Below are 15,366 nucleotides of genomic sequence, written 5' to 3'. Positions count from 1 at the left end.
TAATTTATAGAAATGCAACTAATTTTGGTATGTTTGATTTTGTATCCCATAACTTTAACTGAATTTATTAGTTCTAACAGTGTTCTGGGGGAGTCTATTTAGAGTTTTCTATGTATAATAGCATGTCATTTTCAAATAGAGAGTTTTACTTCTTCCTTTCCAATTTGGGTCCCTTTAATTTCTTTGTCTTGCCTAATTGCTCTGGCTGGCACTTCCAGAACCAGGTTCAATAAAAGAGGCAAGTGTGGGAATCCTTGTCTTGTTCCTGATCTCACAGAAAAGCTTTGAGCTTTTCACCATTGGTTGTGATGTTAGCTGTGGGCTAGGCGTATGTGGTCTTTATTATATTGAGGTACGTTCCCACTCTGTTGAGAGTTTTTGTTATGATGGATGTTGAATTTTTCCAAATTATTTTTCTGCATCTATTGAGATGGATTATATAATTTCTATCCTTCATTTTGTTTATGTGGCTGATTGGGAGCTGCACCCTCAGGCAACAGCATTTAAAGTATACAGTTATGCCTCTTTCACGAATAGGCAGAGATGGGCATTTTAGTCTGTTGCCTTCGTGCGGTTCCCTGGGTGGCCAGCAGGTGAAGAATTAATTTTAAACTATGCAAACATTCCATTCCTCATCAAACTTTGTATTACTACTTTTACTTACATGTATAATTTGCTTTAATTGCTTGCTCTTATATTCAATGGGTTGTGCCATTCAATAATTATTTTAATGCTCAAAATATCCTAGATTTGGCCAGTTGGAGCCATCTATGTCTTTTTGACACATCTCCCTTATTCTTTGAAAGTGTCCTTTCTTTTTGGCACAATGAACTTGCTTACTGTCATGTTTAGTCACCATTTGTTTTTGTTCCTTTTGTGTGGAAGTTTTCAATTAGATGAGTATTTTCTGTAATGATTGAGTATTTCATTATGCTGCTGGGTACATATGTGCTCTTGAGTTTATTTCTTAACTCTGGTTTTATAATCCCTGTCCTGTCCTCACTAGTCACTGGTATGCTTTACCTCAGTGATAACCTCAAAGAATTTGAATGTTTTAGGCACTCACACTGATGTATTTTTACTTACGCCTCTTTTTGATACCTCTTTTGAATTAGCATTATTTATCATTTAATGTACCTACACATCCACCTGGAAATAGAGATCATGCTTAAGCTTCTTTATATCTTTAACCCTTAGAACAGTGCCCTGCACATGGACAAATGTGCATGGGTACAGATGTTCGATACTCTCAGTGCTACTCCTGTCTAATAGGAAAACCAAACAGAAGTTATTAAAATTATTTTACTCTCTGTCACAGCTTGTAATGTAGGGGCTTGGGAATTTCTAAACACCAAACATCAAGATCTAAGGAAACTCAATTAATGACCATAAAATTAATTTTATAAGCTTCTACTGAAAACCGTATTTTGAAATGATATATACAAGTTCACACTGATGATAAAATCTATATGGCATGTGATCTGTCTATCCATCTTTGAGTACTTCAGAATCATGTCATTCTGGATTCTTTAATCAGGCAAGGAAAAAAAATCAAGTATGTGGATCTAATTATGTTGAATTAAGTTGTTTTGTGATCTATGACTTGGGATATCCTCTGCATCTGACAGTAATTTTCCTCATAAAGCACATATGGAGTTAGAAAAATATTCCCAGTTTTCAACAGTTAAGTCATATGTTAAAAAACCTTACAATATTTTGTTGATACACTTCCGTAATGTCTTAGTCAAGCAGACACAAGTCATTTTATACTTAACATGCTAACTTTTATAAATTGTAAACTTGCTTTTGAAACATCTGCACATCAGATTAGTGTTACTTTTATTATATCAGAGCCATCCTGCAAAATGATATGATTGGTATGTTTAATTCTCAAGCGGAAAGACTCTAGCATTTTACTATTATTAATTGATAGTTTTTGATTGTCAGTTCAGATAAAACCAAATAAATTTAGTATGAGTATGTTCCAAATATTGCCTATTTATGCTTTTACTGAAATTCAATTTTTATTGGACTTTCTGTATTTTTACTTGCTAAACATCATCCTGATTTTCACCAGTTCCCCTGCCCCCCGCCACCCCAAACATTAGCTTTATTGAGATGTAATTGTCATAATATAAACTGAATTATAGTACAAATATATCCATAGACAACACATAAACAAGTGGGCCTGGCTGGCCAACAATTACAGCGCCCCTCTATTACAGTGGAGGTGACAGCTTTCCGTCATCCTGCTATGCCAAATGGTCTTTACATTTGTCCCTCCAGAGTTTTTGTTGGGCTTGTACAGCTAGGTTGTACACGCTAGTTGTCACCATCCCCTTTCATCTCATCCAAGCCGTGAGAAAAGGCCCCTTGAGCCAGTGGCATTGCTTCAGGCAAGTGGAGTGGGTGACCAGGTGACTGGAAAAAGAAGATGCTGCTGGGTCCAGGGGGGAGCATATCCTGGGACATTTCCATTCGGCTAGAAAGCCCCGTTGGGCCCTCCCACTATGTTCATCATCGAATTTGAGTAGACCCATCCTGTTGTCGGTCTGGAAAATCACAAGGTCTCTGTGGGCCAGTTGTTCAGTTACAAGAACTAAGTGGCCCATTAACAGCTGCTCTCCACAAAAGGGAGTGTACTTGGTAGCTGACTCAGGCAGGTGGCGGTGTTGTACTGGGATAACGACATTAAGTCCTTACCTAAACTTGTTCCTGCTGGGGTTCTGTGGTTTCTGTTGTATAACATGGGAAGGAACTGGAAGCCTAGTAGGTGGTCATTTGTGTGCTTGTCCCACAGTCTGCATGGCAGAGGATACCCTCTGACACCAGCATGTGAGTACAACCACGCATTCACAACATAAGCATCACTTTAGCTTCTTTTCCCACTGCGAACTTGGCTCACACCTCATTCTGGGTACTTTTTCCTCCTGTGAGGACATGGACTACTGTGTTTCAGGAGCCCATGCCCGTTGTTCCAAAGGCGACTGCTAGGTGGTCAGATCTTTGTTTTTTTAATTTTAAAATTTGACGTTTCCATTTTACATTTTAACGTTATTTTTATGGTTGACACGATTACACATATCCCCATTTTCTCCCCCTTTGCCCCCTCCATTCATCCAGCTGCCGCCCCCCTTCCCTCGGGACGTCACTGCGCTGTTGCCTGTGTCTGTGCAGTGATGTTAGGGGAGGCTAGGCTGCAGAGTCTACGGGTGCAGCCAGGCATGTTAGTCTTCTCCTTTCTCTCGGCCAGGCGTTGATGCCGTTCATTCCCCCTGGGCAAAGATGCTGCTGCTGTCCTCCAATGAGCGTCCTGGCACAATGGCCTCTTCCTTTCTGCCCCCATTCCCAACGCGGCCACCTTTAGCCCCTAAGTCCTTGGCATTTTCAGCCACCCCCATCCTCGTCTCCACTGTAGTCCACCACTGCTGGTTCCGTGGTGTTTGCAAGGCATCACATTCACTTTTCAGATTTTTATTGAAATGATTTGGATTCATTTGTACTTGTAAGAAATAGTAGTAAGACATCCTATGTGCACTTCACTCAGGTTATCCCAATGGTAACATTTTGCAAAAGTACACAACCAGGATACTGACAGTTTATCTAAACAGTCACCTGCACGGTTTACAGTTTTGGGCTATTATGAATATGTTATGTCAACAGAGTTTTTATTTCACTTGCATAGATGCCCAAGAGTGTAATTGGTAGTTTGGATAGTAATTGTATGCTGCTTATTTTAGCTCATTTTTAAATTTCTGGCACCTAGAAGTGTGCAGAACATGTAAAAGGCTTTCCATAAATATTTATTGAATAAATAAATAGATGTGAAGAATTGATAGGTGGAAGGAGTGAGTAGATGAGATAGAGGGTATGTGTAGATTATCAGTCTTTACCATGTTTCCATTCTAAGTAACTTGTTCTGAAACAAACTTTCATTTTGTTTGTTAAATTCCACGTTAGTGAAATCATATGGTATTTATCTTTCCCCGTCTGACTTATTTCACTGAACATAATGACCTCTAGGTCTATCCATGTTTTCCCAAATGGCAAGATTTCATTCTTTTTTATGGCTAGCAATATTTCATTGTATATATGGACCACATCTTCTTTATCCATTCATCTGTTGATAGACACTTAGGTTGCTTCCATATCTTGGCTATTGTAAATAATACTGCTATTTGGGACTCGTGTTTATGGTTTTGGTTATCATTCTTACAGGCTTCTTAAAGTATAGTACTCTTGGATTTGAGAATTTTTATCCAAGTTCTCTCTGCTTTGGGGTTCCCTCCCTCCCTCCCTCCCTTCCTCCCTTCCTTCTTTCAAAAAAGATTTTATTTATTTAATTTTAGAGAGAGGGAAAGGGAGGGAGAGAGAGAAACATCAATGTGTGGTTGCCTCTCGCACATCCCCTACTGGGGACCTGGCCTGCAACCCAGGCATGTGCCCTTACTGGGAATTGAACCAGCGACCCTTTGGTTCGCAGACTGGCACTCCACCCACTGAGCCACACCAGCCAGGGTTTTTTGGTTTTTGTTTTAAATTAATCTTTATTTTCCTTTTTTCCATTGCCCTTTAGTTTTTATACACCCCTACCAGCAGCAATCACCACATTGCTGTCCACGTCCATGAAGGGCGGCGTCAGTAATGTCTTTTATCTAGACAGTGGGTGCTTTCCCAGAATCCTGCAGTGGCATCCTGCTTTTGGCTGACTAATTACCACAGTGTTACCACTTTCTGAGAGAGAGGCCGGGCTAGCACGTGTGAATGATCTGTGCTGGTGTAGGGGAGGGAGTGAAGTTTGAAGAAGGATATTGGATTTGCCGTCCGCGTAGAACATCTGTATAACCGTCATCACCTCGGTCAGGATGTGGGGCATTTCCATCATGCCAGCAACTTGCCTCCTGTCCTCTTCAGTCCATCTTCTGCCCCACTCACGCCTTTGGCAGTCATTGCTATCACGTCATGGTTTTATTTTTCAGTTATAGTTGATGTTCAATATTATATTAGTTTCAGGAGTTACTTCGTTTTTTTAAAAAAAGTATATTTTATATAATTTCTAAGGTTGGATGTGGATCTTCCAAAAGGGGAACCACCATTTCCAGTCACTTTATATATTTTCTATCTCCACGTCACAGACTTTAGGTCAGTATCAGAGCCATCATCCAAGTGTTTAAAGCTGCGCTTTTCTTGGTCCTGTCTCTCCCATCCCGCCAAACCTATTGAACCAGTTCTGAGTGTGGGGCCAACGGGTCTGCATTTCGTAAAAATAATCTGGGTGCTTCGCACAATAAAGTTGGAGATTCTATCCTTTGAATTTTAGGATGTTAACAATAACCCTAAGTTTTTATCACCAACATTATTTACCTGGGTTTTGGGTGAATTTGTGACATAAATTTAGAGTCTCATAAGATGCTGGTTTCTTTGTTTTAGACGGTTATATGTGATAACGCTTCATGCTAGAGCTCAGATACTCTCGTTTCATATGTAATTTAAATTTAACCTGTTTTGTGAGTTAAATATACAACTATGTGTGGACATAATTGTTCCATGTGAATATATGTCTGCTATATAATGTTGTTTTGGATTATTAAATCAAAGAAATATTAAAAAATGGATAAATCAGATTGCCAAAAACATTTATAAATTAGCATTACTGGTATATAGCTACAGTATGTTTTAAAGAACAAATATATTAGCTTTCTAGGGGCTTAATTGGTTTTTGAAAGCCAAGTTTTACATTATTTCAAAAGAAACAAGTAGGAGGTGTTACAAATATGCTAAATAAAACAGGAATGATTTAAAGAAGAATAAATTATATAAGCTAATATAGATTTGTAAAATAATTAAATTTAAGTATTTTTTATTTGAATTTCATTGGTTAAATTTCTGACATTTGTGTATTTAAAAGCTCTAAATTGCCCTGACACGTGTGGCTCAGTTGTGCATCTTCCTGCAAAGTGAGAGGTTGCCTGTTTGATTCCCAGTCAGGCAGGGCACGTGCCTGGGTTGCTAGTTTGATCTCTGGCCAGGGCTCATGTAAGAGGCAATGGATCAGTGTTTCTCTTGAATATTGATTTTTCCCTCCCTTTCTTTCTCTCTCTCTCTAAAAATAAATAAAGTCTTTTTAAAAGAAAAAAGCTCTAAATTGACAATAACCAAGGCACTCTTTGATTTTTTTTTGTCTTTTTATGCCACACTTTTATGCTGAATGATGAGAAACTTATAAAAGCATCTGATTATACCCTTTCACCATATTAAACTGAAGGCACTTGTCTGACCCAACCCCAGATGTGAAGTGAGCCAGCATAGGCATCGATAAAATGCTAGTTCAGGCTTCCCAGCAGCTGCTTATCTTCACTGAGCGGAGGAGAAGAGACATCTTTTAAGGACTAAGGGGCAGATAAATGAAACCACATAGGATAAAGAAAGCCATAGAACTTCCCTTTCAGCAAAACTAGCTAGTTAGTCTTTTCATTTTTAAATTTACTGGCATTCTGTGGGTTGTCTTTTTACTTTTTTGATAGTATACTTTGATGTACAAAAGCTTTTAATTTGGAAGTGTAGTTTATTTACTTTGTTGTTGCCTGTAGGTAGTATGAATTAAGAGTTCAGTTAGGAGTGTAATGTAGTAAACTGGTGGAGAGATTATACATTGGTGGCAGTGAAAACAGATATTTGGACAGGGTAAGCATACATTTTATGGTAATTACAAAAATAACAACAAACATCTTAGTTCAGTGCTTCTTAGTGCTAAGTACTGTTCTAAGTGCTTTATATGTTAATTCATTAAACCTAAAACCCCATAAGATTTGCATTATTATTCCCATTTGCAAATGAAGAACTGGAAGACATGGAACTGTTAACTCACTTTTCCAGGGCCATGTAACTGGCAAGTGGTAAATATATTTACTATAAAAGGTGACCTCTCAGTAAAGCCTATATTGACATGTAAAGACTTCATATTTATAGTGCTACTTCTATCTGTTTTCACTAGTTTTTACTAACATGAAATTTTAAAGGCGGTTTTACGCTTCAAATCGGCTACTCATTATCTGATGTGAAATTATGTGTGTGTATGCATGTGTATATGTATCTATATTTGTACTTGTGTGATATATGCACATAAATATATATGCACATATTGATGTATGCATTGAGAGATGTCTGGAAGAACGTGTTCCAAGGTACTAAATAGTTGTCTCTGAGTTGTATTTATGTGTGTTTGTGTGGTTTTTTTGGTAAACTAAAATGACTTTATGTAATAATTGTATTATTGTCGAACTGAATATTCACGTAGAAGACAAAACAAAATGCCTGCTTACTATTGAATTTAGAAAAGAATTGTAATCTAATTGGTCTCATGTTCCTAACTCATGTCTTGCAGGGATTCCTCTTTGGAGAGGATTTATGTAGTTTTCCCTATCTATACTGTGGAGTGTTTGGTACACTGTAAGAATAGTGCTTATTTGAGAGTCTTACTGTGTTTTTGACTTTGGCTTTAGAATTGCAAGGTATTTTCTGCTTTGAGGTCTGTGATGTGCCCACAAGTGTCCATTTTGCACATGATGGTCCTATAAAATGGGCCGGCAAGTGTGGTCCAGGAACCACACATCACCCTCTGTGCACATCTTAGAAGCTAAGAATACTTTCTACAGTTGAGCTTTGGAGTCTGTCTGATGATAATACTAGCTTAGATACCCAATTAAGCAAAATATTATCTTCTACAACAGATTGCATGTTTCTCACTAGTAGAACTGTACTACAAAAAAAGTTATAACAGTTGCCTGATCTGGCCAATGTTACTTGCTGTGACATTGAGTACAGTAGAGCTAAATCAGAGATACAGCTCTCATTGAGCTCCCCTGTTTTTTGAGGAGAAAATCATAACTAGATATATTCCAAAATAGAGGTCTGAAAATAATGCAGATGATGTCATCTTCTTATTACTAGTTTGTCACTGTGCATAGTCTTTATTGTTATTAATGATGTCTGACAAACCACCCAGCTTGTTTGATAATACCAACAGTTTTATCATTTTGTATTTTGTGGGTAGGTGATTGGTTATCTTCTGTAACGTTATTTAAAGGATTAAACTGTCTCTAGTCTCTTGACAGCTAATATCTTCAGCAACCCTTCTCTGCTCATTTATGTATCCTGATGTGCCTTCAAGGTCATAGAGCAGGCTCCGTGTCCTAATAGCAGTTTTCTAAGAGGCATTTAGGTGGAATTCTGTCTTCCTGCCTTGATACTGATTGTTAGCACCACCTCATATCAGAAGTATTCTTAAAATGAAAGAAGGAAACTCTTTTTCATGGACAGATCAGGAAGTGGTCTTGATTGTAAGTGTTTTGGGAAAAGGTTTTAGATAACATGGTTTAGTTCCACTGTGGATGGAACATAAATTACTTAAGCCTAAAGATGTATTTTTTTTTAAATATATTTGATTCTGGCTTGTGTTAATGCATTTGATAGCTTGGTATTAAATTTGTCTGGCTCTGTGTTTCTTTTCCCTTGCTTTGCTATTTACACGTTTCTTTGCCCTGCCCCTTCCATATCTCTTGCTTTTCTGTAAGTCAGTCTAGTTGGAGGTTATCATAAGCATGACTATGTGGAATGACTGTTTATTCATAACTCTAGAAATCCTGGGAGTGAAATGTATCAGCTCTCATGAGATTCTTTAATTATAACATTAACATGTCATTTATCATGGTAATTGAAATAGACAGGCATGTGGTTGAAATTGGGTTTATCCCTGTATTGATATTTTTTGTCTAGCAATGGTCTAACAATGAAGTATCTTGTCTTGATATATTAGACTAAAATTTTTATTTTATTTTATTTTAAGGCTTCCAGGCTCTTCCAGAGACTTATACTTTAAGGAATCCTTTTAGCTTTTGTTTATGGAGTATTTCTGGAATATTACTCAAGATTTAATATGAATTTAGGCTTATTTGAAGATCTACTGTATTGGAAAGTTGGCTTTGATGGCTAAAGCAGTTTACTTAGCTCACACTGTTGTAATGAAGCTGATACATTCATACATGTATACACACACGTATGCTTTTTTCCTGTTAAATCCCACTCACTGACATCTTGTATTCTACCGTACTTTTTTATTTGCTGGGGCTCTTTTTTTAAAAAGCATTGTTTAATGATTGTTCTATGTGGTAGAAAATAATTATTATTGTTTATTTTTCAACTATTTCTTAATCTCTTCACCTCCTGCATTCAGTAACCCTGGATGAAATACAAATTGGGAGTTACATAGTCATAGAGATGTAAAGTATAGTGTAGAGAATATGGTCAGTAATATTGCAATAACTATGTATGGTGCCATCTGGGTACTGGAAATATTGGGGGAACACTTTTTTTAAAGTATAATTTTACTGAAGAGTTCTGGCCAAGATGGAGATGTAGGTAGAAATGCTTCACTTCCTTCCACAACCAAAAGAACGGTAACAACCAATTTAAAAACAATAAACAACCAGAAGTGCCATAAAATCAAACTACATGGAACTCCAACCAAGGAGTTAAAGAAACATTCACCCAGATCGATAGGAGGAGTAGAGATGGGAAATGGGCAGCTGAGTGAATAGGACCCATGCCAAGGTGGCAGATCATGTGGGCAAGACAGGGCTGGAATAAATCAGGATGTTCACAGAACTGATTGAACTCGTTTGCAAAATGAAGGAAGAAATGAAGGCTACCCACAGTAAAATAAAGCAAAATATACAGGGAACCAAAAGTGAAGGGAAGGAAACCGGGACTCAAGTTGACAATTTGGAACAAAAGGAAGAAATAAACATCCAACTGGAACAGAATGAAGAAACAATTCAAAAAAATGAGGAGAGGCTTAGGAACCTATGGGACAGCTTTAAGCACTATAACATCCAGATCATAGGGGTGCCAGAAGGAGAAGAACAAGAGCAAGAAATTGAAAACTTATTTAAACAAATAATAAAGGAAAACTTCCCCAATCTGGCGAAGGAAATAGATTTCCAGGAAGTCCAGAAAGCCCAGAGAGTCCCAAAGAAATTGGACCCAAGGAGGAACACACCAAGGCACATCATCATTAAGTTACCCAAGATTAAAGATAAAGAGAGAATCTTAAAAACAGAAAGAGGAAAGGAGACAGTTACATACAAAGGAGTTCCCATAAGGCTATCAGCTGATTTCTCAAAAGAAACCTTATATAGGCAAGAAGGGGCTGGAAAGAAATATTCCAAGTGATGGAAGGCAAGGACCTACATCCAAAATTACTCTATCCAGCAAAGCTTTCATTTAGAATGGAAGGGCAGATAAAGTGCTTCCCAGATAAGGTAAAGTTAGAAGAGTTCATTGCCAATCCCTTATTACATGAAACGTTAAAGGGACTTATCTAAGAAATAGAAGATCAAAAATATGAACAGTAAAATAACAAACTCATAATCATCAATAACTGAACCTAAAAAACAAAATGAAAAGTAAGCAAACAACAAGAACAGGAACAGAACCAGAGAAATGGAGATCACATGGACGGTTTTCAGTGGGGAGGGGGAGGGGATTAACAGGAGGGGAAGGTACAAGGAATGAGAAGCATAAATTGTAGGCACAAAATAGATGGGATAGTTAAGTATAGTATAGGAGATGGAGAAACCAAAGAATTTATATGTACGACCCAAGGACATGAACTAAGAGGGGGGTGAATGCTGGAAGGGGGGTGGTACAGGTCAGAGGGGGGATAAAGTAGAGACCATAATCAATAAAATATACTTTATTTTTAAGTATATTTTATTGAATATGCTAGTAGTTTTCCCAATTTTTTTCTCCCCTTCATCCCCCCATTCAGGAAAGGAATAGAGTTTCCTACTCTAAATCTTAATATCCCTGATATGGCGTTTTGATCAATATATGAAACACATCTGTAGAATAAAACTTTATTTGTAACTTGATCTTAGGTAAATTCGGTAATAAGCATGTTTCACGGTATGTGTGTCAAGCTCTTGGATAAGTGTGTGTAGTTTCCATCATTTCCCTGTGTTCTGCCTCTCATTTATAGGTACAAGACATCTGCTTCAGCCACGACTGTCGCTGGGTTGTGGTCAGCACACTCCGGGGGACGTCCCATGTTTTCCCAATCAACCCTTACGGTGGCCAGCCTTGTGTTCGGACACATATGTCACCACGAGTTGTGAATCGTATGAGCCGTTTCCAGAAAAGTGCTGGGCTGGAGGAGATTGAACAAGAACTGACATCGAAGCAAGGAGGTCGCTGTAGCCCTGTTCCAGGTCTATCGAGCAGCCCTTCCGGGTCACCTCTGCATGGTAAACATGCTTTTCTCTCTTCCCCTGAGCCCTGCAAGCCATCTTTACCCTTTCTTCCCTTTACCCTTAATTTTCAAGATCTGGGACATGGTAAATCCATTTTTCAGATCTGTTCATGCAAAGACAAGGTCTTGGGTTCATTTTGGGACTTTCGTAACTGATTAAATCATTTAATTGAAGGCAATGCAGTAATCATGGTCTTTATCATCCTACTTTAACTCTCTAACTTTTTCAGTAAGTAAGGACTTCTTTGTGTCATTTTTATGGAATATGAAGTTTAAGACTAGATTCATGAATTTAGAAATTTACTCTCCTATCTATAGATCTTTTCCAGAAAACTTTGCCTTTAACCAAAGCTAACCTTACATAGTTCATTAAGAAACGTTCATTATTGAAGAATGGTCAGGAGTCGTGTATTTTAGAGCAGCATTTGCATTTTGTTTTAAAAATACATCGTTGTGGGATTTCTACCAATATGTTGCAGGGAAAACAAAAAAATTGTATAGGTCAATAATCCATCTTAGAGCAAATAGTTGTGCTACTGTCACCCCAGCAATTACTGGAAGTCCCCTTTTGTGCTCCTTTTCCATAAAAGAAAACCATGAATCTGATTTCATGGTAATCATTTCCTTTTTTGAAAACAATTTTCTCCTAAGGAAGTATCCTTAAATGCTGTTGTTCACTTTCATATAAATGGAATTGTGGAATATGTATATTTTGGTATATTCAGCTTCTTTGACATCATGTTTGTGAAATGAATTCAGTTTTACTTGATTTATTTCCATTGCTCTTCCATATTCCATTGCACAGTTATACTTCCACTTGTTTATTTATCCTTTCTATTACTGTTCAGGTATGTTTGGGTAGTTTCTGGTGTGGGGTATTATGTATAATGATGCAACGAAAATTTCTGTACTCAGTTCTTGGTGCAAAGATGTACTCATTTTAAGTGGAAACCCTGGGTTATAATGTATGCAAACCTTGACCGTAGTAGTTTAATATCAGAGAGGTTGTGCCATTTCCTTCCCATCAGAATGATAGAAAATTTTTGTTGACACTAGATGACACTTTTATTCAGTAAGCTGTTACCCCCCATTTCTCTTTCTAAGCCCCTCGCCACCACTAATCTGCTTTCCATCCATATGGATTTACCTGTTCTGGATATTGCATGTAACTACCTTCACACAATATGAGACTCTTTGTTTCTGGCTTTTTTCCCCTATAGTATACTTCATCCAATGTGTGTCTGTTTGGTTTTGGCTTTTCCCCGTATAGTACAACATTTTGGAGGTGCAGCCACGTTGTTACATGTATCAGCATTGCATTCCTTTTTATGGCTGAATAATATTCCATTGTATGTAAATACCATGATTTTTTATCCACTTTTCCATTGGTGAACATTTGGGTTATTTCCACCCTTTAGCCATTGTTAATGGTGCTGATATGAACACGTGTGTACAAGTATTAGTTTTGAGTACCTCTTTGCAATTATTTTTGGCAGTACAACTATCCTTATTTGTTTTAGCTTCTGCTTGAACACATACCCTTTTATAATACCTAACCAATTTAGATAAATATTTTCTGTAGGAAGTTTTAAGACAGCCTGAAACATGTAGGAATCCTCGGGAAAGATTGTGTTGTAACTCAAAAAATTTGGGACCTCTGTTTTCTCCTCACTTGATGTTTTACGTTTTGGCCCTATGATTTCTATGCCAGTTGTTATTCATGTGTATTTAACTTAATTAGTGACCTGTGACCTTCCAAGTTGTGAATCTTTCAAAATCAGTCCTAGCTGAAAACAGCCACTTAAAAAAGTATTTAGAATTTTAAAAGAAGTTGAAAGTTGTGTGATATCCTTATTTTCCGCCATTTGCAAGAAATTTTACTTAAATAATTATTTACATATTTTTGGTATAAATACTTTGTCATATAGGTAGGTGACAGTATCGGTTCTTTGAGGATCTTTCTCTTTATGTGGGATAGTTTCCCTTATTAACCACTTTGTGGAGAGAGTCAACATGCCTGTGGAGTACTAGTTGGCCAGTGAACCCGATGTATTGGTAGAAAAACTTGAATTGATAGTCCTTACATTTATACGTCTTCAGAGAGTATTATTTTGAGCTTCTTGTTCTTCTTCCCTAATAAGCATACCTCATACCAGGTTCTGTGCTAGGCTTTGGGTATAATGTGCACCAAAAATTGTCATCTCTGTCCTGTGTATCTTTTAGTCCAAGAGAAAGATAGGTATTAAATGACTGTGAACAGACTCCCTTGAATATATTTTCGCTGGAAGGTACAAAGTGTCAGTAGGTTAAGGATTTGTTATTTGTAACGGAACAGATGGTTGAAGAGCAATACTTGAATTTCCAAGTCAAAATATGCTATTTTCTCTCAGCTTTATTGCTCATAGCTCTCTTCATTTTCCTACTGATAACACATATTAAAATTTTGTCATGTTGCAATTTCGCCCCGTTACTCTGAGTCGTTTTTCTGATTTTTAAAGCACTGACATCAGACTGCTGGTCATTTTTCTTCATGTTCTCTTTGTATTTCACTTGTCAAAACAAAATGGGCATTGTTGTTGGTTAGGTCTAAAAAGGATGTATTTACAGTTTGTGTGGATAAACAGTCTGATGCTGGTCAAAAACAATGTAAACTTTGAACAGGGAGGGATTCATGTTGAAAATGAATCATGCTTGGTGGTATTACTGTTGTTTGTGCTCTTTTTAGCAAAGTAAGGAAACTGTTAAATAACAGTTGATATAGGGATATTTCCTTTTTGCTCTCTGGAGTCAGTCCAGTGTAGGTTAGGGTTATTTTATCTACTTGCTTTTTTTTTGTTTTTCTTAACAGAGGACCTTTATTTATTTGAAATATATTCTCTCTAAATATCTCTTTGATTTCCTTTCTTATTGCCTGCACCTTAGCCTGTATGAGAGGTTTTTAACCTAAGTTTCATGGATGTGGATACAAAGTAAATGACATCTTTATGTTGACTATCCTCTAACCGAAATTGTTTCCTTTTACTATGAAGATAGATGAAACGGTAACATTAGTTGTGCTTGTGACATTGTCACCAATAAAAACGCAGATGTTTTCATATCACATTACGTATGAACTATATATCTTTTTAGTGTTTTGAATTACTGAAATATATTTTGAAATGTAGTGTATGCTCATACTATTAGTGATTTTAATATTTATTACATATATTATAGCAAAAACTATTTTTAAATGTATTAATAATTATACTTCAATGCAATTCGTATCCTTTAACTTTATGTATTTTATTGTATACATTTATAATCATCATTCAGAGAAAGAGTCCACAGGCTTTCCGAGGCTGCCCAAGCAGTCCACTGCACACACGTGAGTAAGGACCCCAGTCATCTTCTCTTGCCTCACCTGTTTCTGTAGCCTTCCGCCTGTTTTACTCACAGACATTTCCTTTGTTAACCATAAATACTAATTTCCGCTTTTATGCTTAAGATCTTTCAGTGTCTCACCCTCCTTGTAGAATGTCAGAGAAGGTCCCATCTTTTTTCTTGCTTATTGTCACACCGCAGCTAGATTGCTGCGTCCTTCCCCGAATATGCCTCATGTATTCATTTCTTGGCACCTTTCCTCTTCATATACTCATCTCTACTTGAACTAATTGTTACCCTCTTGAATATCTCCTAAAACCCTACTTCATTGTGGTCTGGCTAAAAATATCACACTGTCTCTCTAGCCTCTCTTAAACGTCTCCCAATGCTGTGTCGCCTGTACCAGCTTGGCAGTGACACTCCCAGCGCACTTTCACTGTGCCATGACATGTTGACTGTTCGCCGACTTGTCTGTCTCTCCTATTAGACTGACTTCCATGAAGTCAGGCTCTTTTCCTATTTATATTTGTATCTTGGTACCTTGCGTAGCATTGACTAAAATGTAGACTCGAAGGCTTTGAGCCAAGTTTCCAAATATCTTTAGGAGTTCTTCTAATACAACAATTTACATTTTAAATCGTTACTTGTCAGAATGAAGTGCTTTTCATTCCTGGTAACGTTGTTCATTTTAACATCTT

General features: G+C 37.3%; 1 protein-coding gene across 22 annotated transcripts in view; it reads left to right on the top strand.

Moving 5' to 3' along the window:
- BCAS3 (BCAS3 microtubule associated cell migration factor) overlaps positions 1 to 15,366 on the top strand; it is a 487,145-nt gene that overhangs the window by 151,657 nt on the left and 320,122 nt on the right. For all 22 annotated transcript variants that reach the window (XM_071219333.1, XM_053930625.2, XM_024573300.4 and 19 more), the window contains one exon: positions 11,039 to 11,303. In XM_071219333.1, the coding sequence (XP_071075434.1) occupies positions 11,039 to 11,303 (265 nt within the window). The remainder of the gene's footprint in view (positions 1 to 11,038; positions 11,304 to 15,366) is intronic.

This window comes from Desmodus rotundus, chromosome 9 (genome assembly GCF_022682495.2).
Source record: "Desmodus rotundus isolate HL8 chromosome 9, HLdesRot8A.1, whole genome shotgun sequence".
Classification (NCBI taxonomy): domain Eukaryota; kingdom Metazoa; phylum Chordata; class Mammalia; order Chiroptera; family Phyllostomidae; genus Desmodus; species Desmodus rotundus.
This window is presented reverse-complemented; position numbering and strand designations above follow the sequence as displayed.